Source organism: Gouania willdenowi, chromosome 14, assembly GCF_900634775.1.
Source record: "Gouania willdenowi chromosome 14, fGouWil2.1, whole genome shotgun sequence".
Lineage (NCBI taxonomy): Eukaryota > Metazoa > Chordata > Actinopteri > Blenniiformes > Gobiesocidae > Gouania > Gouania willdenowi.
The window spans coordinates 26790017-26813085 of record NC_041057.1 but is presented as its reverse complement, the minus strand read 5'-3'; the positions used below and the strand labels follow the sequence as shown (position 1 = coordinate 26813085).

The window sequence follows — 23069 nt, the reverse complement described above, 5'->3', positions numbered from 1 at the left end:
TGATGTAAGAGTGAGTGTTGGCGGTGGTTGGAGGGACCAATGGCGCACTATGGCAGCCTCGCCTCTGTCTGCCCCAGGACAGCTGTGGCTACAATAGTAGCTTACCACCAGTGTGGGTGGAGTGAAAGAAAAATGCACATCAATGCAAAGCACTTTGAGTGTGTATGAAAAAGCGCTATATAAAATCCAATATATTATTAACAACATACTGTATGTAAACACCAATTTGCTCTAATCATATATAGGCATAGTACATGTGTTTGAGGCCAGATGTTATTAGGACTCAAAAGACATTTCCGACATGATTTAGTAACAAAGTTTTATTATCTGTACATTCATGAGACGCGTCGGTATCGTTTTTAACGTCGGCCACCACCTCAGCCTCCAATATTAGCCAATACCAAGAGTCAAAGGTTGCTTTCATAAAAACTATTTATTAGATCACTTCATTTCAGAGTTAAATATGAATCCACGCTCAGCCAACATTTTTTTTTAACAAAAGGAGTGTGTGTTTGCAAATTTGAGTTCTATTCTTTCATTTATGAAGGTTACTGGTGATAGAGGAGTGCAGTCTGACTGAAAGCAACAGCTTGCAACATCTGGTGTCAGCCATAAACAGTAATTTGACAAAGAATGTACGGGTGGACGAGAAAACATCCTCTACAGCTTCTGAATGAGGATGGAGGACGCGCCGCCACCTCCGTTGCAGATGCCTGCCAGGCCGAACTGTCCTGACTTCAGGTTGTGAACCATGTGACCGACAATTCTGGCCCCGGACATCCTGACAAATGACAAGGATAGTTCTTACAACCATGTAGGGATAACTGAATACAATGAAGGTTACGATAAAAACACAAATTAAATAAAACAATGATTATCAAAAGTCCTTATATTTGTCCTGTTAACTTCCCTTTCTGTATTCTTATATATAGTTCTCTTGCTTCCTCTTTTTCTTTGGCTACTGTAGAGTGAATTTCTCCACTGTGAGATAAATTAAGTATAATATAATCTTAATGTAGTTTATGTGGTCTGATTGCACCACCTGCTGGTGTAAATATACTGTATATTACAGTAAAAAGGAGAGACCTCTGGGGTTCACTTTATCAGATTTAGTAGGTAAGACCCTCATCTTAATTTTGGGTTAATACATTCATTCTCTAAAAACTATAAAGCCGAGGATTCAATTAAACTAATCTCATCTCATTTACTCTTGCTAACGCTAAAGTTCCTCATTGCTGTTTACCCGATGGGGTGTCCCAGTGACACCGCTCCTCCGTTCATGTTCACTTTAGCCGGGTCGATGTCCAGCATCTGGATGTTGGCCAGCACAACAACGCTGAAGGCTTCATTGATCTCCCACATGGCAATGTCGTCCTTCGTTAGGCCGGCTGCATCCAGCACCTGACACACAAGATACAGACACTGATTAGAACAAAAACCACATCCAAGTGAATATCTGTCACTTAATCATACAATCATGAGAATATATTCTATACTTTACTTCTTTTTTTTCCACTTGTCTTCACATGCTGTCAAAGGTCAACACTATAAGAAGTGTGATCATTATGAGACAGTAATGCATCTGTGCTTAACAAACTACAAGCAGAGCTATTTTTAAATCAAAGTTAAAGGCACTTTTTCTCTACTGTGTATGACAGAGGGAGACTTTTGGTCATGTTGTTGATGTTGATTAAATATTTTTACTGATGATTTTAATATTCTTATTAATTTTTAAGCTGTTGAAGGAGCTCACATTCTTATGTAGGGTAGGAGGAGCGAGGGTTGTCAGGAGGAGGAGTTTCAGCGTTAAAGTCCAACTCACCCATTTGGAGCTGACTTTACAAAATGTGGAATAGCGAGGGAGGAAACAGAACTTTTTCAACTTTGGCTCTCTGAATGAGGCTAAACGAATGTATATCACTGTAGCAAAACCATTATAAAGTGAATTTTTCATAATACTGCTCCTTTAAAATACTTAAAGCAGAAGTAAGTAACTTGCGCTTAGCACTCCCCCTAAAGGTCCCTTTTGGTTATGTCACTGTCGTAAACACTCCGCACCCCCCGAGGCAGCAGCTCCTCCCTCCCACTACAGTGAGACGGGCAGTGAGAGGCTTCCTAAACGTGCCGGGGTAAAATGAAAGCAGTTACCTTCTTGAATAAGCCTACATTCTGAGTGAACTCATCCTTTAATAACTCCGTAAGTTGACCATTTATACCGTAAAAACAGCACTGTTTATGATAATGGAAGTAATCAGCCAGCTGTCTCCCCTCATTTTGCTGCGCAGACACACACACACACAATTGTTCCCTGGTAATGACGTCACTGGAGCGATGAAGTGACCAAAAAGCACCACTGTGTTCAAGCGACTCATCACAGGTGATTGAAGTGACTGCTGTCGCTACAGTCGCGTTCGGTGTGAACGCACCAATAGTGTGTATTGGACTGCCGTTAAGCAGTACGTGTTGCCACGAGAATGAGAGTAGAGCTGGAGACTGCCACCAGGTCGAAGGCAGGGAAAGTTGCAAATGCGGTTTACCGGCCAGAGACAGCAGGGGGAGATGAAAGACACCCGATCACCCCATAAACACTTGTATTGTCCTCAGAGGGACAATGAGAGGGATTTATTAAGGTGAAAAATGTACTTAGTTCTGCTTTAAAAGAGGATAGAACACAAAGCAAAGAGCTTTCTTACAGCATTAGAACTAAAGACACCAGTGTCCCTTTGGATTCGAACCAAAACTTTACTGCTAACAAGTGAGAAATGTCCATCAGTGAGGGGAGCTGATTTTACCCACCTTTGGTACAGCGTACGCAGGAGCAATGGGGAAATCAATCGGTGCAACTGCTGCATCAGCAAATGCTGTAAAGGAGAAATAACACTTCATTTAACTTTTCTATTCTTCTGAGTCTTTACCTTCCCTCAGGAGCTACAAGGGGACCAAACGTCCCAAAAAACCAACACAAATCTAGTTAAAGCTGGACAATACAGATCCAATATGTACACGTGTCTCTTACAGACAATGCGAGCCAGCGGAGTGACGTCGAGTCTTTTTGCAGCGTCTGCAGTCATCAACACCAAAGCAGCGGCTCCATCGTTCAGGGTGCTGGCATTGGCTGCTGTCACCGTGCCTGAAAGACAACTGGCCAATAAACACACAGAATGCCTCCAACACAAACTTCCACATTTGTATGAGGAATCAATTCCAGCAGAACCAAAACATGTATTATAGTAACACTAAAATGAATGAACATCTCCAGTGTTCCTAAAAGGAGATGTTTGATGTCAGCTTATTTACCGATATTCGACATGCTGTTATTATCCAACACCAAGTGTCCTATAGGGCTGCACAATTATGGCCAAAATGATAATAATTTGAATTAATATTGTATTTTAGTTCACATTATAGATGTCATCCCACTGGATGCATTCAATACAAAACATCATCTGTGCAAAATTTGACAAATTCAACTTCAGTAATGGAAAATGTACACGATTTGTTAACATGTCTCAAACAACAGCACATATTTGTTTTTCAACGTTGGTGGAAAAAACTGATACCGATGTTGACCGATATAGCTTTTTATTTCACATTGTTGTTGCTTTAAATTAATACTCACTAGTTAAATTGTGAACTCCAGTTCATGTTGTATAAACTTTAAATTTCGTTCATATTTCCGAGCATGAAAAAACAAACAAACAAACAAACATACAGTCATGTCTATGATACGTGTTATTCTTGCATTTTGTGATATCACAAAATTGTGAAAGTAGTGTTGAAATACAAAGACAAACAGCTGCACAGTTACCGTTCTCCTTTTGGAAGACAGCTCTCAGTTTGGGGACTTTGCTGAAGTCCACCTTCCTCCACTCCTCATCCTCGGACACCACGACATCAGGTTTACCTACAAACAGAAAGCCAAAAGTTATCGTTCACTGGTGTATGAACTCTTTTAGCTCTGCTGTCTGCCTCTACCTCTCTGAGGGATGCTAACTGGTACAATCTCCTTGGCCAGAACCCCAGCCTCATATGCTGCTCTGCTGCGGCTGTAGGAGCTGATGGCGTAGGCGTCCTGCTCCTCTCTGCTGATGGTGGACTTTTTGGCTGTGTTCTCTGCACAGTTTCCCTGTTGGAAAAGTGAACCACAATAAGATGAGGAAATCCTTCTCCTCTCCTACAAGAGAACAACCACCAAGGGTTGGATCGTCACCATGTGGAACTTGTTATAGACGTCAGTGAGTCCATCCTTGACGATGAGGTCCTCCATCCTCACTCCTCCATAAGCAGGTGTGTCTCTGGTCATCACGTACGGGACGTTGGACATGCTCTCCATGCCTCCTGCTACCATTACGTCCTACAATTACATGCAAGGATACACAGTCTCTAAAGCAGCTGCTACTACAGCTAATCTGTAAAGATGCTTTAAAGGTCCAGTATTATGCTATTTTTTACAATTGTTCTAAGAACCTCAACAACATAGTATTTGAGGTTAATATTCCCAAACTCGCTTGTTTTCTGGAGTTTTAGCCCTCTGAAAAGTCACTTTAATGACGCTTCTAAAAACAGGCTGTTTTAGGTCCTTCATGAATATAAACAAGTGGACGTGTCGACGCTGACTTAATGCCTTGCTATGCAGAAGGTGATCACCACAGCAATTTTCTTTTTCGATCCACACACTTGTTATTGTTTTCAACCAAAAAACTGCACATTACAGTAAACCACATGGATATTTAAAAGGCTATTGTGATTGTGAGTCTGACAAAAATGCTGCTCCACAGTGTGTGTTTATCACAGCAGCAGCGGAGTTAGTCAGTTGTTTCAAACACCCAGCGGAGCTGCTACGTCACTTTCTTATCACCCGCACATATTCTGACCACCGAACTAGTCCATTTGAGATAAGCATTTGTTTTGTCCTACCGCTGCATCGCATTGGGTCACAAACACGGCAGATCATGTCAAAGGCGATAAGAGGGAATATAACTGCTACTAAAAGTGGAACTGATTGTGAGTGCTCACACTGCGCTTCGGATTATCTATATATTGAACGTAAATATGTTATATGTGGATAAAGGGATTCGTGATTAAGGGAGTAGGCTTGTAATCATAGGATCACTGGTTCTAATCTCCCTGGTCCATCACTGTCCATCACTCTGCTCCCTGGGTGCTACACCATTGCTCCTCCGGGAGGGGTTAAATGCAGAGAACACATTTTGTGTATATAGCTTTACATAGGTCAATAAATATAATAATATAATGTATATTCTATATTAAACCGCAGAGCAATAGTTGGAGCTTGAGCTACTTCAGAGCTAGTCCTGTTTAGCTGAAGAACGGTTTGGTTTTCCACCGCAGCAGCGGCAAGTTGCGGCCACGTCCTTGCGTCACCTCAGTACGTCACTGATTACGTAGCAGTTTACCCATGAGCGCTTGTCCCATAATGAAGCCCATGTTTTGACTGTTGACACTGTATGAATACTATCCTATCCTATGTAAATATTCAGCTGAACAACTCTACCGTCTTCATCGGAGTCACAGGAATCTGTGACATTTGTGAACACAGGTAATTATCAAAGACGTTTTATTGCTTAACAATGACTGTGTTAGTCTTTGCTAAGCTACTTAGCTTCAACTACACCTGCATAAGTACAGCAGATAAAGGCAATAAGTTGATTTTGATATGTTTGTTTGTCACTATAGATGCTCTTAATGCTGACTGTGCATGTCCGTGATCGCACTGTTGCTGCTGGGACTCAATACAACCAGAATCAGCACAAGTTTGTGTCAAACTAACGTGTCCTGATGTCATTCCATCCATCAGTGTTTGGACAGAGGACCTACTGTGTGACTGAAGGAATGCTGTATTTAAATGTTTGTGTCCTCATCATGCTGTTTAACTTGTGTTATTTATGATCTATGACACCTTATTTATCCACATTTGTTTTATACCTATTGCTGCTGTTTGATTTGTTTCAATAAATTTTGATTTGGGGAAATCTCCACTGCATTCTATTTAAATGTCCTACTCATTATGTGAGTATTGTATGAACTTTTAAATTCTATAAATGTATCAAAATAAAAAAATACAAACCTAATAGTGTGTGCTACAGCAGGTTATGTTTCTATCTTACAAAAAGTGGATGTCAAGAGCAATTAAATTATCTGAATAGAAATAAAATACACGTGTGTGCTTACAAGTAGGCAACAAACAATGACCTTGTAGAATACAAAATAAGTAACTTTATTTACACAAAGTAAAAATAGATATATAAACCAACTCAATAAATATTAACATTGACTTAAAAAATGATTGCGGGTTTTCTATTAGAAAGGGCCAAAGTCTGCCTCTATCTGCTCCAGAACCAACACCAGTCCAACCAGTGCTGTGGAGTTAATCGTGAGTTGGAGGTTATAGACCATGGACGTAGTCCTGGTCCTGGTTCTGGTCCATGAACTGTGTCCCTGACTGCTCCATGGAAGAAAATCTGCATTAACATCTTCCTCCTTTTTTTCCTGCATAGAAGCATTAAAAATAATATTTGAATTTATTATTTATTTCAGCAATCTCCACAATAAGAAAATACAAAAACAAACAATTGTGTAATCCTTAAACTAAAGTGTGTAGGTTGAAGCAAAGCTTATACAAACCTACCATATCACAATAAAACTAAACAAGGCTCTCTAGATAATCACACACAAAGTCTTAGCTTGTATTACTATTTTAACAATATATAATCTACACAAGTGTTATATACAGTTTATACATTCACATCAAACATATATACACATGAATGTATATATGACATGTTCTTGGTAAAATTGTTACTCTTCTTTCTTATATTTACTAACAATATACAATTTAAAAAGCTTTTTAAACTGGTTTATGTTGTTTTATTTCATCACTTAAGCAAGTTCCATAATTTAACCCGATACTGTTATACTCATCCTTTTGACTATTGTTCTAGCATTTTTCATCTTGAAATGTAGTTCTCTTAAATTATATTCCCCTTCTCTCTAAAAAAAAAAAAACATCTTTTCTGCAACCCTTTTGGAAGTGAACCTTTACTTTATAAATAATTTGGACAGTTTTGAGTTTGATGAGATCTGGAGTTTCAAATCTGGTGTTTTTAACAATAATCCATGTGTGTGTTCTCTGTATCCTGCGTTATGTATCAGTCTGATGGATCTTTTTTTGCATTATGAATAATGGTTGGATGTTCGTCATGTATTTCCCCAAACTTCTAGATAGTAAATCAAATATGGTAAAACAAGTGTATAGTGTGCAAATCTTTTTGATGAAGTGTGAGCCTTGTTTTGTCCAGGAATAGAAAATATTAGTTCTTAATAATAGTTTCATTTATTCATTAACAAATGTAAATGGTGTATAATTATATTTCAGCAAGGACCAACAGATAATATTGTACATGTTGATGTTTGCATAGAATGAATAAATCTAACTGGATTTGTTCTGAGATGAAGATGAGCTGAGCTACAGATGAACCTCCAAATCCAACTCTGAAACGATCAGAAACACTGTTACCACATAGTTCAGTAATATCATTACATGACCATTACTGTATATGAAACAATAAGATAAGTTCTGAATACAGATCAATGATATATTACTGCTGCTTTCAGGAATATTAAAGTATTGTTATGGTTTCCTAGCTAACTAGCGGCTAACTGGCTAGCCTGCACCACGTTAGACGTAACGTTTATAATACTGATGAGGAAATATTGTAGCAAGCTAATACTGGTAGTAGGCTAATGACAGGGTGAAATAAAACTTACCAGGAATAGTAACAGTTCCACAGGACAAGCTCCTCCATGGCTGTAGTTCTGTTTGGTTCGTGGGGCTCCGTCCACTTCCCCTGAATCTGTTCAGACACCCACAGTACCAGGAAACCATGTTCTCCTCCTCTGACCACTGCCCTGTCTTCTTGGACTCACTTTGGACTCACTTTTAAATGTTTTTTGTTGGATTTGCGCTAACGCGACCAGCCGCTTGCCAGCTTAAAGAAATGGCTGCTTTTTGTTTTTGGAGGAACGTTGATAACCCCGCCTACCACCCGCCCACTTCAGAGCTGAGCTGTAGCCCAGAAGCTATGTGGGGCCAGCGTCGCTCTGGTTTTTAGCTCCGAGAACTGGAGCTATGTTGGTGGAAACGGAATGGCTCGGAGCCAAAACATGCGCTAGTTCCAAGTTAGCTCCAGCTCCTGCTTGGTGGAAAAGCCCTATGAGAGGGAGGAGCTCACATTCTTATAGGGTAGGAGGAGCCAGGATTGTCAGGTGGCGGAGTTTCCACCTTATGATATCACAATGCGAGAAAAATCCAACTCGCCTGCTTGGAGCTGACTTTTTACTAAATGTGGAATAACAAGGGGGGAGAAAACAGAACTTTTTCAACTTTGGCCCTCTGAATGAGGCTAAAGGGATGTATATCACTGTATCTAAACCTTTCTAAAGTGATTTTTTCATAATACTGCCCCTTCAACACAGCTTGTTTATGGTAAAAACAAATCTGCCTGAGTGTCGCTGAAAGACAGGAGACAGACGTGTGTGTTATTTTGGTGAAGCTACCTGATGTCCGCACATTAGACTTTGAGCTGCCATCATGATCGACTTCATTCCAGACGCACAGACTTTGTTGATGGTTGTTGCTGGAGTGCTGAGAGTCAAACCTACAAATATCAGCAATAAATTCACTTTGTTACAAAAATAAGCACAAAAGGGAAAGATATCAACCAGAGGTTCTCACGATACCAAAATGAGTAACCACTTTTAATCGTAAGACAGTTAAAAATCGATTCATAGGTATCACAATTCACATCGATACTGTGAAAATTGAATCACAGTACTTTTTTAACCAGCAGAGGGCGCTATCCAGAAGTGTTGGCGGCAGACGGAATCTGCTAATACTTTCTTTCTGGTCGCGTTCTACTTTTAAACATGTTCATAAATGAATCCTTACCTCTTTAGCACTGAAAAATTATCTATAATATTACGTGAATATATGTAAAAGTCACGTTTTTCTATTAGCTCTGTCTGCTAGCATAGCATCTCTTCTTCACTGCAACATACCTGCATGCCAAGCGAGCACTGGGTTGCCAGCGCCCTCTGCTGGTCCAAAAGACTGTCTGACGTAAATACAGGGCAATGACTGTTTTTTTTTTTTTTTTAAGTCTAATTGTTAAGGCACAAAATACATTTTCAGTTGCACTTTTAAAAAGAAAAGGAACTATTATGCAGTTTTGCATTGTTTACTATAAAACCAGAATTTAAATTAATAGGCTTCTTCTTCATTTGTATTAACCCTTTATTTATTTCATTCAAGATTTATTTTTAGTTATATTGCATTGTTTTGAATAGTTTATCAAGGGATTCTTTTGACAATGAAAAATAAAAGGGAAACAGTATAGTTTTTTATAGCTTTTTTCCCCCAAAAAAATAAAATAATATTTTTCAGTCATTTTTCTACAGTCCCATTTTGTAAAATAAATTGTGAGAGAATCGTATCGTGAACCCAGTATCGTGAATCGAATCGTATCGGGAGTTGAGTGAATCGTTACAACCCTAGTAACCACAATACTATACCAGACAAAGTATCACGGTTCTGGGTAATATCGCGATACTGAAGCATTTTTTTGTCATTATTATTTTTATGAACTGCAATGTATTTGTACAAGTTAGAAATACTTATAGTGTTGTTTGGTGCACGATAAGAGTACATGAACAAAAGCATATAAACAATTAAAAAAAACTAATAAATAAAGTGTTTAACGAATATAAATAATCAACTTAGGATAACAAATTTCCTGTGTTTTTTTTAAAAAAAAAAAAAAAACATAACATAATAAACCATAGAGGATAAAATACAATAAACAGAAACTGATTCCCTGAGAAAACTATATTTCTATGCATTTTCTGGTGCTTTATGAGATTGGATTTGATCCTTCCTTTGTATGTATATAATTTATAAATATTGTTTAAACATTGTAAATAAAAAAAATTAAAAAATGATCACTCTGAGTCTGTGCCTAAAAAAACAAGCAAAAAAAGTGTTCCCTCCTTTGGCTCCTATAGCTGGTGGTGCCTGCACAGTGGATCTAATATTGTTTTACCGTCTCTGCCTTGTTTAAAGCCAAAATAGTTCCAAATGGGACTTTTGTTGAGTTTGTTTTTTTGAGCAAAATTGGTGATGCTTCCACTGACGACGACGCCGCGGCAGACTCGCCCCTCGGGCTTGTTTTGTGACTGTAAGCCGTGCACACGTACAGGCGAGACAGAACTTTAGCTTGTTGTTTGTTTTGAAGCGAGTTTCTGTCGAAGCGGAGCTGTCTTCAGTTACTTCATGCTGGCAGAAACACACCAACAGCCAATCAGCTGCAGACGGGCAGACCCAGCAGGCGGAAACAGCCTATCATATCTCCGGACGTCACCAGGAACAGGCAATCATTCAGCAGCTGTGGAGTTTGGTTGCAGTGGTTGCCATGTTGATATGTTTTCAAGTGAATAGCATGCAGTGAGTTTAGACTGTGCGGTGAGAAGCCAGAAGGACAGTAGAGGCAGCCGCTATGTAGCGGAAACTGGCACCAGTAGTATTGTAAACCACGGTCGTACCGTTGTGTAGAATTTTTAGTACAGTAGGAACCCTTACAATTTGGCACCGTGGGATATTGTGGGTATCGTGCAACTATAGTTCTCACATGGAAATATTTTACATATTCCAGGTCACAAGGTGGCACTGAATAAAATGCTTGAGATGTTAACAATTATTTATTTTTATAACAGTATATATGCACACATGCTTTAAGATTGTCACAAAACCTTCAACATTATGTTAGTCACATTACTAGCATCAGTGTATTGGTAAAACAAACGTCTGAGATGGAGGGAGAGTTTACCTGCTCCAAGCAGAGCCTGTCTGGTGGGCGCCTGTCCTTCTCCTGCTTGCAACACGTTGCCCATGTAGACCTCCTTCACCTCCTCTGGAGCAATTCCTGCACACAGAACATCAAATCAACCTCTTTTCTTAGATTAAACAATGGATTACCACCAAACTCAGATTTTATCCAGCCTGAGCTTTGGTTGGTTCATAAGACTGAACATAAAGTTTATAAAAACTGCTCTTGCTGATACAACCCCTTCAATTATATCAATTACTAAAATTAATTTAATCCTATATCAAAGCCTCAGTTCATTTAAATTGAATTGTTATTGTGAATTACAAACGCAGAATGACCATGTAATAACAATAGGTTAACTTATGTTTCGTTTGGGGTTTTTGGTAAATATTAAGCTCATTTAGGAGCTTTTATTGAATAAAATAGGGTATCTCAATCGTTATTTAACAAAACAAATGAACGTAAACAAGCAGAACGTCATCATGCCGACATGTGATGTAAATAGGATAGCATGTACGGATGTGAATCTTAGAGTGTTTCACGATTCGATTCCGATTGTTAGGGTCACGATTCGATTCAAAACCGATTCTCGTTTTAACCAATTCTCTAAAAAATGTATACAAAGCTTAGTATGTTAAGGCAAATTATGGCATCAAAACAATAGTTTGTAGAAGATCATTTCAAATAAACTGATTCCAATGATGTAATCACACAAAGGCAAACGGTAAGCAAGCGCACCCCCACACGCATATGGGGGGGGTTGATCGCTTCTAAATTAATGCGCAGCAGTCTAATGCACGTGTACCGTTTTACACTCACACTTACTGACGCGCATGCGTGTACACGGCTGCACGGCGAACAATTTTTTTCCAAGTGTTTACATGTCACGTAGACGGTGCTACATAGTGAAGCACGTCTGAACACTATAGCGTAAGGAAAACTCCATGTTCCGTGATTTCTAGAGAACCCCAAAATAATAACATCATGACCCAGTTCGCCTCCTTTGCTTCAGACCGCCTTCCATGACAGACTACACACTTCCGTGTGATGAGCCTGGACCGGAGAATATGCACAGGAGAGTGGCGCGTAACTGAAAGCGTGTAAAAAAAGCGCTTCAGTCCAGACCAGAGAATAGGGCCCATAGCACAGTATATAGAAGTCACAGAGTCACCAGTAATATGCAAAATCCAGTGGTTAAATCCTGCAGTTAATTTAAAGCAAAGAATAACAATGACAAATCTACATGCATTGGCACAGCAGCTTTGACTTAAAGCTGCAGTATGTAGAATCGTGAGAAACAATCACACTCCGCCTCCCCACCCTGAATGAAACTTATCTCAATAGAGACTAGTGACAAAGTGAGAGTTTTCTGGTGATTTAGAGACCCTCACAGGAATGCACGTATCACTTGGTAGTTACTATCCTGAACAGCCGCTGCTGCCGTCAGCTGGTCCCCCCACACAGCTCACAGAATGGTCTCATCTGATTATGCAGTCATGGGGATCCGCAATGACGCAAAGAGGTCCATTCCTCCTGAGTATGTTTGAGCCTTTAGTCTGTTGCTTCTCCACATTGGTCATCTTTTTCCACTTGCTTTGCCGTGTAACCACTGTGCCTAACACCGCGATGGAGAATTCTGCTGGACCGTCTGTCATTACACTTTCTCTACTCTCAGATAGTGAAGGCGTATAGACTTGTGACGAGGAGCTCGAGCAACTAATAGTAACGCCCAAAACAGCTCATGGAACACAGATCTCCGATTGGCTGAAATCCAGCGTCATGCTCCTGTATTTCTAAAGCTCTTATACAGGGTCAAGAGAAGGAGAATAGATGCACTGTCCACTCAGAACACTTTGAATTATATGATGTTCAAAGATGTTTATGGATTTTTGACCAAATGCTGCAAAAAAAAAGTACATACTGCAGCTTTAAGCAAAAAGAAATACAAAGTGGAGAAAGAAAAACAGAATTTAAACAAATCTTAAAATGATTTTAAGGCTAAAAGGGTACAATTAAAATGACTAATTTTAGGGGGCTTAGTCACTTTTTAAATTTCCTTGATTTTGTGGCAACATTTTTATTTAATTTTGCAAAAAATTGTGGAATAATTTGAGAACAAAGGAAAGATTTTGGAACAACTGAGAGGCAAAAAAAATGACTGGAATAATGTGATATAAGCATGGGAATAATGAACCTGTTCAAATATTTTGGAGTTTGATTGAACTTATATCTACAACTGTATTAGTTGGTCATTTACACAATCAATCATGTTTTCTATGTAATTTCTACTTTCTCCTACAGCCTGAAATGGGTGCTTTAAAGAGCTGGGTTTGGCCCCCGGTCCATGAGTTTCATAAGTGTATAAAGGAAGAAAAACATATGAAGTGGTGAGTGAATCATTTGAGCATACCTGCTTGGTCTATGGCTCCTTTGATGGCGATGGAGCCCAGCTTGGTGGCTGGAACTGCTGCCAGGCTGCCTCTGAAGGAGCCCATTGGAGTGCGGACCGCACTGACAATGACCACTTCCTAAAACCATATTACAGTTATATTATAAATCAAAAATGTCTCCAAGCTTTCTTTAAAATCTGCTAACATTGGCTTCTTACATTGAGTGAAGGCTGAGATGTGTACGATCTGAACAGGTACTTGTGAGCCTAGGATGAGAAAATCATATTATGAGACTCATGGTTCTGTCTGTCTATTAGGCAAATTACAACTCAGAAGATAGATCAAACCAAAGTACTTCAATAACAAGAAAAATTAAGCGATGCATTGCAATATTTCCATCGCGTGATTATCGTATTGATCCAAAGAATGTACAAATTTATATTTGTTAATCATGGTTTTTAACAAACAAAAAAAACATTTAATTGTGCTAACATATGCATAGCACTTAAACGCCAAGTCACTAGGTGTCAGTGAAACACATCAGACCTTGTTAAACTACCTCATTCAATACATTTTAGCTTGGAAGTTGATAAAACATACTGGGCACTTTTATAGTTGTACGTCATTACTTATTTTTTTAAAGAATTTATGAACTATCAGAATCAGTATCTGTTGTAGAAGCAAAAGTTAAACTTTTTTGAAAAATGTAATTTGACATATAAATATATATTTTTTTATATTGGTAGTTGATTAAAAAAAATTAAAAATTGTATTGTATCATATCATTTTGTACATGTAAAAATGAGATTTGTGAATGATATCGCAATATGTATCATATTGTTTAGTATCGCAATATAAAGTATCGTGCAACTCGTGAATCGTATAGAGGGTTTTCAACGAAGTCACTTTCTGGGAAGTAAGCTGATGTTGACACTACATGTTGGAGGCTCACAGAGGTGTACTCTGCGATGAATAAATCACATAAAAGCTCCTCAAACTGCATTATAGGTGCAAAGGAGGGATGTAACAATTCACTCAACTCCCGATACGATTCGATTCACGATACGATTTTCTCACGATTTATTTTACAAAATGGGAATGTTTGTCAAATGACTGAAAAATATTCCTTTATTTTTTGGGGGGAAAATACTGTACTATTTTCCTTTTATTTTTCATTGTCAAAAGAATCCCTTGATAAACTATTCAAAATGATGCAATTTAACTGAAAACAAATCTTGAATGAAATAAATAAAGGAATAATACAAATGAAGAAGAAACCTATAAATTTAAATTCTGGTTCTATAGTAAACAATTCAAAACTGCATAATAGTTCTTTTTCTTTTTAAAAGTGCAACTGAAAATGCATTTTGTGCCTTAACAATTGGACTTTAAAAAAAAAATTAAAAAAAAAAGTCATTTTACTGTATTTACTTCAAATATTTGTTTAGACCAGCAGAGGGCGCTGGTAACCCAGTGGTCGGTTGGCATGGAGTTATTCCACCAGTGAAGAAGAGAAGCTATGCTAGCAGACAGAGCTAATAGAAAAACCGCACTTTTACATATATTCACATAATATTACAGATATTCTTTCAGTTCTAAAGGGGTAAAGAATCATTTATGAGTAAATGGCGGCCAGAAAAAAAATAGTAGCAGATTCCGCCCCTCACGTCCGCTTCTGGAAGGATTCATATATAGCGTTTAAAAAACGCTCTGCTGTTTAAAAAAAGTACTGCGATTCAATTTTCAGAGCATTGATGTGAACCGTGGTACCTATGAATCGATTTTTAACTGCCTTACGATTAATCATTACATCCCTAGTGCAAAGGCATACAGGGAAGGACTTGGTCCGCAGGAAAGGGCATGATATTTGGAAAAAATACGGTTTATTGGTGGTGCAGAGCCATACGAGTCGGCTTCCTCGTCTTGGATCAATGACGACCCAGAGAGTCCTCTGTCTATTATGTATCCTGATATCATCAATACCTGGATTTCACCAAGCTATACAGAGTGGAAGACCTCAAATCTTACAGAAGTTTGGAGGTCGGCTGCGGCTGCAGAAGCTCGCGTTAGCAACGGATATACTGTATATATATAACTCAGTCAGTTCTAATAATTTCACAGTGAACCTACAGCGTAGTTACTTTAAAATAGAAAACGACCACCAGTCAATCCTAAATTCAGGCAAATCAAAGTTATAGTTTGTTAGATGAGACTACTCTGAACATCGAGCCTCGGATTGCTATGACGACTACATCCAGCGGCCTGAGAAGCAGCGGAGCCTCATACCAGCGGTGTCCGCCAGTGGAGGAGACATAAGCGGTGTGATCAGAAGCAGGAGTGGGGCTAGCAACAAAGCTAAAAGCTAATCCTCAGAGAACGCCGCTTCCTTACGTCCTGTGTTCTAATGTCCGCTCCCTGGAGAACAAACTGGACTACATATACCTGGATTTAAATGCAAGATGGGAGATGAAGGCGGCGGTGTTTGCATACACATTAATAACTGGTGCAACAACAGTGAGCTAGTCTCATGTCACTGCTCTCCTGATGGAGAACTACTGACTATAAAATGCAGACATTGTTATCCCTGATCTGTTATAACTTTTGGCAGTCTATAAAACTCCAAATGTTTTTCACTGTCTGACCGATTAGTACAGCCAAAAACACGGCAATGGTTCACCATTTCCTCTCAAAATATGGGATTTGCTTGTTTGTGTGCTGTTTGTAAACCTGCTGGTTATCTCCAAAATGGCGAATATTGTATCGTCAGATTCATGGCAATGCAAAATACAGAATTACTCTAAAAACACAACATAAATAAGCAAAATGACAATAGAAACTCAGAACTAAAACAAAAAACACCCAAAATAATTGAAGAGTTTACAAAATGACAGCATAACTAGACAAAGTGACTATAAAAACTGCAAAAAGAATGACAAAAACACACAAAAAACAAACAAATATACACAAACACTTTGTTATTTCCTTCATCACTGCTCAGATTGGTCATTATTCTTAATGCTGATATGAATGTTGATAATGTGGCCGTCAGATTACAACATCACATGATTATGTCTCCCATTGTGATAACAGGTGATCATGTTTTAAACATACGGAACAGTGGCAGCTTATAAAAGCAGGTGACACACAACAACTACACGTTAGCTAGGAATTAGCAGTGCCCATTGAATGACATACAGTTACTAGCTTCTGATTGTTGTAGCTGATGATATTTAATGCATGTCTTTGAACGCACGTGACACACAGTGAGTTCGCAGGACCTGCTTTTATGTTATTTCCGCCAAGGACGGAGCACAGCGTCCAAAACTCAAGCAGAACAGCCTGAGGCCCCTGAGCTAGAATTACTAGCATTCCTCTGCAGGCTACCCGGACATATGTCGAACCCAGACTGAATATCTCACAAACCATCACTTACCAGACGTTTGCAGATTCTACCCTGCACGGTGAGGAGTCCGCTAGATGACATGTTGGAGTGGAAGACAGAAGTGTGACTACTTCACCTTCAGCGGCGGAGGGATACACGTTTCAGCCAATCGCTTAGAGCCGTCTCTGGGAGGTGTGTTTCATTGACATTGACGTTGAATGAAGCATGACGGGTAATGTAGTTGTTTAGAGGTTTTAGCGGCCGTTTTTCATCACTCACACAGCAGAACAAAGTTCAATACATTTTCAATGTCAATACATCGAATAAAGAGCCACTATGTTTACTTCCGGGAATTATAGGGGCAACGTCTTTTTTATTGAAATTACTGAGTTACAATTTTTAGTTGAAAAAAAATAACAAAATAAAATAAAATAAAATAAATGCTCTTTCATTTTCAAGGAAACAGTAGTATGAATATTTTTCAGCTATGTACACTAACCCTTCATAATAATAAAACAAGGAGAATGTTGTGTTATAATAATAATAATAATAATAATAATAATAATAATAATAATAATACTAATAATAATACTAATAATAATAATAATAATAATAATAATAATAATAATAATAATAATAAAACATTAAAGTGTGACTGATTGCTCATCAAACACTGCTGTCAGACACTGACTTAGTCTCCAGCACCATGACACCTTGATCAGGATTAGCATGTGTGGGAGATAGATGGATGTGAAATAAAGGAATTAAACCCAACACAAACTTTTTTTTTTTTTTTTTACCATTTTTTATTTTATTTTATTCTTTATTGATTTTACAAATTTGTTCAAAAGAACACTAAACTTGTTTAGTATTTTACAGCAAACAGCATTTATGTTTTTGTATTTGTATTTATTTATTTATTTTTCTTTTCTATTCACAGTCCATCCACCTATTGTTCAACAGCTTGCGAAGGGCTCGTCTTCGTGAGTAGTGGTATTCAGTCTGTCTGGGTCCATTTGTAAAATACAGGTAACCTGAATGGAAGGAGAGATTATTAGCGTTGTACCAAACATTTAGAATAAAATCGATCTTCCAATGACATCTCACCTCTGTTCTCAAATGCAGCATCTACTCTGGAGCCAATCCCAGGCAGCTCTCGGTGAATAAACTTTGGGTATCCGCGATCCATTCTGCCTCGTCTTTCATCATAACTAATAAAAAAATAAGCAAATATTATTTTGTGTCCAATGCACAGCTGAAGCTATTCCTCATTACTTACCTCCAGAGTTTGTTGTTGACAAAGAAAAGGGTTTTGCTAGTGAACGACACATGAACCGCAGCATCTACTTTGGTGACAGACGATGGGAAGCCAAAGTGACTGATAGATTTGGGAAAACCTGGTAGTGCAGCGTTTCCTCTGAAGGATCGGTACTGATTTCCTGTGGAACAGATATAAAATGGACATTCCCTGATTTATCTGTTTGAACTTTTTTGGCTAATCTTTAACCAAACCAAAGTCATTTTTTGTACCTTTAAAGATTCTGACAACATTATTTGTCTTGTACTCATAAACAGCATCAACTTTGTCAATTCCTGCCCAGACTGATGAGATTTTCTTCATGCTTATTCCGCCCCATGAGCTGCTCTTCTTCCAGACATTTCTGACAAATTAACCACAAACCACAAAAGGACAGCAGTGATTCAACTTTAATAAAGCTTTACCAAACATAATGTAATGTAAACAACTTATATGAGACTTACCCATCTTTAAAGAAGTACAGATTCCCCTGAATTAAAGTGGCAGCATCAAAGTTGAAGTTTCTGTCACATCTGTCTGGTAAAGGCTCTGATGTGGGCCTCGGTTGTGGCTTTGGACGTGAATCTGGTGTCCCTCGGACCCCTTTAGAAGAGAAGTCAAAATTTAAGAAGGTGTACAACATATTTTGCCATTACATATTAAATTAAAAATGACAATGTTTGAGTTACCTGATTTGATGATCAGTCTAAAGTGATGTACTTTATTTTATTTCATTCTGACATAATCAAATCTCACCATAGAGAGCTTGCACTCCCTTTTTATCATCATCTGGGAGCTTGTACCCACTGGGATTCACATACTGGTATGTGGGATACATTAATGCTGTCTGGAGCTGAGAGTGGGCCAGTCCCAGTGCATGGCCAAACTCATGGGCTGCCACCACAAACAGGTTTGATCCTGGATAAACACACAGATTAGGTTACCATGGTTACCTAACATCACAGATGAAGAGGACACCAGTTGAAAACAAGCCTCTTTTGTCTAACTCTGGCTCATTTACAGCATGTCTGTTTATTAATGGGCATTGTTCCTTTTAAATAATCAATACATTCAAATTCACTGAGACAACTAGATTTGTAGCATTTCAGTGCATGTGCACCTTCTGAGGTTTGAGTCCAAGTTTCATCCTCATCAAAGTGGGTGTCGCCTCCGTGACCTTCTCCAGGGGAAAATGCATGTGCCAAGACACCTTGAGGACCATCGAAAGGAGAAAAATCTCCATGGGCTGGTTTTGGAGTAAGAGCAGAGGAAAACGTGGACATTTGTTTCATCTTTTGTTCTAAGTTTCTGCGCTGTGGCAAAAATGGCCCTAACACAGTATTTCTAGAATTATAATACAGAAAAATCTAAAGGAGTGATGATAAAACGCTGTTGGATTATTTAAATCAATGTCTCACAAGCCATAGAAAACATAGAAAAAGCAAATAGGAGATGATGGAGAGTTTGTATCCACTGATAAAACATCACCTGCAGCCTTGAACTTGATCATGATGTCTGCAGTGCCGCTGTCAATCTTCTTAAAAACCAGAGGAGTGACATCACTGTACAGTTTCAGAGCTTTGGCCAAAACAGTGTCAACTTCACGATGACTCAAGTCTGTTGTGTAGTCTGTGACCCTGAAAACATTCAGCATTAAATTATTGTAAGAGGGTGAAGGAATGGTTGCTCTTCATGAAACCTGGAACAGAAGTCACCTGTATGTGATTATACTCTTGTCCCACTTTGGCCTGCCTTCAAAGTGGCTGTATCTGGTGACATCGGTAAAGCCACAGCGGGGTCGATCCATCACTTCTAAAGTGTTAGAGTCTAACTGACCCGTCACTTCCAGACCAAAAAATTCCTGCATTTTTCTCAGGGTGTCCTCAAAAGAGTCCAAAGAGCTGCGCAGGACAGAGTTTGGGGGACTGACTCCAACGTCTGAGAAAAATCGTGACAGATAGCTCTGGACAAGCAAGCAGGAAGACAAACAGGATGCTTGAAATGTACAGCACTGGTTTTTGGATTACAATGAGTAATCAGGGAAGATGGTAAAAAATCTAGTTCTGGTTAAAAAACAACATAATAAAACAGCTTGTATGTGTTTTAAAAAAACAAAAATTGCATTAAAATTCCTCTTTTTGCAAGGAAAGTAAGTTCCGAATCTGATCCACTGCTGTGCCTCCAGGATGAAATAAAGATACACAATGCTTAGAATATTAGGTTGAGGAAAAAAGATTTCCAAAATCAACACTTTAAGTGTCTGGAATCTCACATTGCTGTATCAGAATCAAGATCAGAATCAGAAATGTTTTATTTGCCAAGTTGAGTTTAAATAATACAAGGAATGTGACTTCTAGGATGTTGCGAAAAACAAACCAGAAACAGTATAATAATAATAATAATAATAATAATAATAATAATAATAATAATAATAATAATAATAATAATAATAATAATAATAATAAACCTCCTGCCAGAGAGGAGAGTTTGACAGAGTTTGTGTCCGGGGTTGGGAGGGGGCGGCCAATGTATTTTCACACTATCGCTCTTATGGAATTTGCTGCAAAAGACACATTTTCAAAGTTTTAATGTTGTAAAGTCAAGAATACTTGACATGCCTTTGTTATGTCTCACAGGTTTTGTCACATAGAAATATCCTTGCTTATTGTCGTTATCTGGCTGTATTGTATGAGAAAAACAGACTGCTATCAAATCTGGAGTTAAAATGCACTGCAGTAGAAGTGTAAGTAAGTAATTTATTTATAAAGTGCTTTTTGCAGATAAAATCACAAAGTACTGTACAGGTTTGTGGTAAAAATACAAGTGCAACGTCATAATAATAAAACATGGGTGCATAAACATCTTAAGAGCAGCAACATTAAAGGATAATGAAAATTGAAAATTCAGTTAAACTAAAAGCTTTTCTGAAAAGTAAAGTCTTCAACAGTGTCCACAAGTGTCCACAAGTGAGGAAACATTTATTCTTCATCTTTATAATGCAAGTTCAAAAAGTGCCATCTTTGCAACTCAGAGTCAGGAAACTCTTCTGTTATTTATTTTTGTATTTTTTAGTACTGATTTTTCCACATTTCACTGCAACGAACCACAAAATGCAGCTTTTAAATGACCATGTACAACAACAGTATTCATATTTTAGTATGCACAATGTTACATAATTACACACATTACCTTCTCATTCTGTCTCTGCATTGATGTTTACCTGGGCTTTGGATTGCTCCTCCTGACTGAGTGTTTCAGTAGGCACAGCTCCACAGAGTGCTATCACCATCACCATCATCACCGTCACACTTTTAACAGCCAGTGCAGCATCCATGACTCCAAGATTCTGTGTTTGTTCTTCCTTCTGCTTTGCTACAGGACTGTGATGACCCATATGTCTGTGGCTCAAGATATTCCCTCCCTGTGTTTTGGATTGGGTGGAGGAGTATCAAGGATGCATGACTGGGCAATCAAACATTCCTCTGAATGTCTGAACAGGCCCATCCTTTGTCAAAGGGTTGGGGGCACTGAAGAGGGGAGAAAATATGAGCAAGGACGTGCACGAACATCAGATCTGGCACAAAATGATGAATAACAAAAAAAAAAAAAAAAGTTTGTTTAAGACATTCCTTTGATGAGATAACCTTTGCATGTCTGTATTTATCTGTTATATAATGGCTTCGGGTTAGGAGCTGTTATTATTACTGGCAAAGAGTAGGAAACAGCTCCAACTCATCTATCTATCCATCCATCTAAAGTGATGTTATTTATGTGACAAACCTGTAGCCCACTTGATAAGCTGGTATGATTACGGCAGTTGCTTTACGTACGGTTGCCACATCAATATCCCGACATTCTATCCATACGCAGCGCCCCTTATTGGCCAGTTTCAGTCACGTGACTAAACCTAATTGTAAACCTAACACTAAAAATTGTTGCGATTTAGGCTTAAACCTAACCTTAAACCTAACCCTAACCTTAAGCACGTGTACAACGTACGGTAAACGTACTAATCGCACCGGGGGTTGTCTGTACGGCAACCTTACGAGTAAACACTATCTGTGATTTATGAATGGGCAAATACATGAACAAACAAATCAAAGAATGAGGAAATGAAATCAAAGACATTATTAAGAATATTTACCATCTTTATGTCAATCATTGACTGTGAGCTACCCTTGTAATTACAATATTTATAAAACAATCATTTTGGGGCAAATAAATCAAATATTGAAGTTTGAATTGTTTGTTATTGAAAATTGCAGAGCAACTCAGAGTTGGCACAGCAACAACAGAAACCCAATTAAAGCAAAAACAGAATAACTAGATTACAGATACATTCATGTCCACACAGGCAGCAGCCACACGGCTCAATGTGACCTTTCCAGTGTGTGTGTGTGTGATGCATATACAGTAGTATGGATTGTCTCAAGCTATTGCTGTGCAGCTAAAGTCCTACACTGTGCTACACTGAAAGAGAATGCATTCTTAGAAACGTATTCTAAGGACAGAGCAAAAGTCTGGGTACCGGTACTTGTTTTTAGATCTGACCTCATAAATATCAATATAACATTTATAAAATCTATTCATTTTAAATGACACATGTTATACAAAGGCCCAGACAAAATATATCTACAAAGATACTTCAAAGAAGTTATTTTACATTAAAGAGGCTTTTGAGGCTGACCATGAAGTACAGAAATAGATTGAGAAATAATCAAAAACAAGATTTTAAAAGTTCTGCCTCGTGGGTTTTTTCTTGACGATGAATGAAGGGGTATCCATCCATTTTCTGACCTGCTTGCTCCTTTTTTCCAGGTCGTGGGGATAAAGAGACGTACGTACATTACCATATTGTGATAATCAGTACTTGCTTCCAGTGATGGTTAAATGGTATTTCTATTTATTTTATTAATCCACAAAAGACAACTTAACATGCCTGAAAGCTTACAAGAGTTTCTACACTTATATAACAGTTATTAATACTGCCTTGAGCTGCGCAGTATAGCTCCACGTGCCTCGCTACTGCATTGGGTATAATAAAGTGCAGTCAAGTAAAGGAGATGTTAAAAAAATAAAATTACCAGAATGTGCATACA

The 23069-nt window shown here is 38.3% G+C and overlaps 2 protein-coding genes and 1 long non-coding RNA gene across 7 annotated transcripts; all 3 read right to left on the bottom strand.

Moving 5' to 3' along the window:
* Positions 1 to 414: 414 nt before the first annotated feature.
* acat1 (acetyl-CoA acetyltransferase 1) lies at positions 415 to 16874 on the bottom strand. Its single transcript, XM_028465866.1, has 12 exons — positions 16725 to 16874; positions 13510 to 13557; positions 13312 to 13429; positions 10902 to 10997; positions 8578 to 8678; positions 4211 to 4354; positions 3976 to 4126; positions 3809 to 3904; positions 3017 to 3130; positions 2797 to 2861; positions 1244 to 1401; positions 415 to 781 (listed from the first exon to the last, which is right to left on the bottom strand). Exons 1-12 carry the CDS (start codon positions 16773 to 16775, stop codon positions 661 to 663), a joined length of 1263 nt encoding a protein of 420 aa, XP_028321667.1. The 5' UTR covers positions 16776 to 16874; the 3' UTR covers positions 415 to 660.
* On the bottom strand, positions 6219 to 8359 carry LOC114475211 (uncharacterized). Its single transcript, XR_003675443.1, has 2 exons — positions 7789 to 8359; positions 6219 to 6510 (listed from the first exon to the last, which is right to left on the bottom strand). It is a non-coding gene; the product is annotated as an uncharacterized LOC114475211 (long non-coding RNA).
* A 673-nt stretch (positions 16875 to 17547) lies between the features above and the next one.
* Positions 17548 to 21447, bottom strand: LOC114475197 (collagenase 3-like). Of its 5 annotated transcripts, none has more exons than XM_028465860.1 (11): positions 21160 to 21446; positions 20435 to 20530; positions 19686 to 19936; positions 19459 to 19607; positions 19091 to 19216; positions 18727 to 18888; positions 18435 to 18573; positions 18204 to 18334; positions 17953 to 18112; positions 17781 to 17884; positions 17549 to 17707 (listed from the first exon to the last, which is right to left on the bottom strand). In XM_028465860.1, exons 3-11 carry the CDS (start codon positions 19835 to 19837, stop codon positions 17604 to 17606), a joined length of 1227 nt encoding a protein of 408 aa, XP_028321661.1. In that variant the 5' UTR covers positions 19838 to 19936; positions 20435 to 20530; positions 21160 to 21446; the 3' UTR covers positions 17549 to 17603. The 5 variants fall into 5 exon arrangements, with proteins under 5 accessions (XP_028321658.1, XP_028321661.1, XP_028321660.1 ...); XM_028465859.1 differs by having other exon boundaries at positions 21191 to 21446; XM_028465858.1 differs by lacking the exon at positions 20435 to 20530 and having other exon boundaries at positions 19686 to 19933; positions 21160 to 21447.
* Positions 21448 to 23069: the final 1622 nt, after the last annotated feature.

What these genes read in the sequence shown, in the direction of transcription:
- acat1 (XM_028465866.1), bottom strand. Translation starts at nt 16,775, where the DNA reads ATGTCATCTAGCGGACTCCTCACCGTGCAGGGTAGAATCTGCAAACGT. An exon ending in AGTTAGCATCCCTCAGAGAG is followed by an intron (nt 3,905 to 3,975) that starts GTAGAGGCAGAC and finishes TTCTGTTTGTAG; the next exon opens with GTAAACCTGATGTCGTGGTG. An exon ending in CTGCGTACGCTGTACCAAAG is followed by an intron (nt 1,402 to 2,796) that starts GTGGGTAAAATC and finishes CTTGTGTGTCAG; the next exon opens with GTGCTGGATGCAGCCGGCCT.
- LOC114475197 (XM_028465855.1), bottom strand. Translation starts at nt 21,364, where the DNA reads ATGGGTCATCACAGTCCTGTAGCAAAGCAGAAGGAAGAACAAACACAG. An exon ending in AGGAGCAATCCAAAGCCCAG is followed by an intron (nt 19,934 to 21,190) that starts GTAAACATCAAT and finishes TTGCTTGTCCAG; the next exon opens with AGCTATCTGTCACGATTTTT. An exon ending in CTGTACTTCTTTAAAGATGG is followed by an intron (nt 18,335 to 18,434) that starts GTAAGTCTCATA and finishes TTAATTTGTCAG; the next exon opens with AAATGTCTGGAAGAAGAGCA.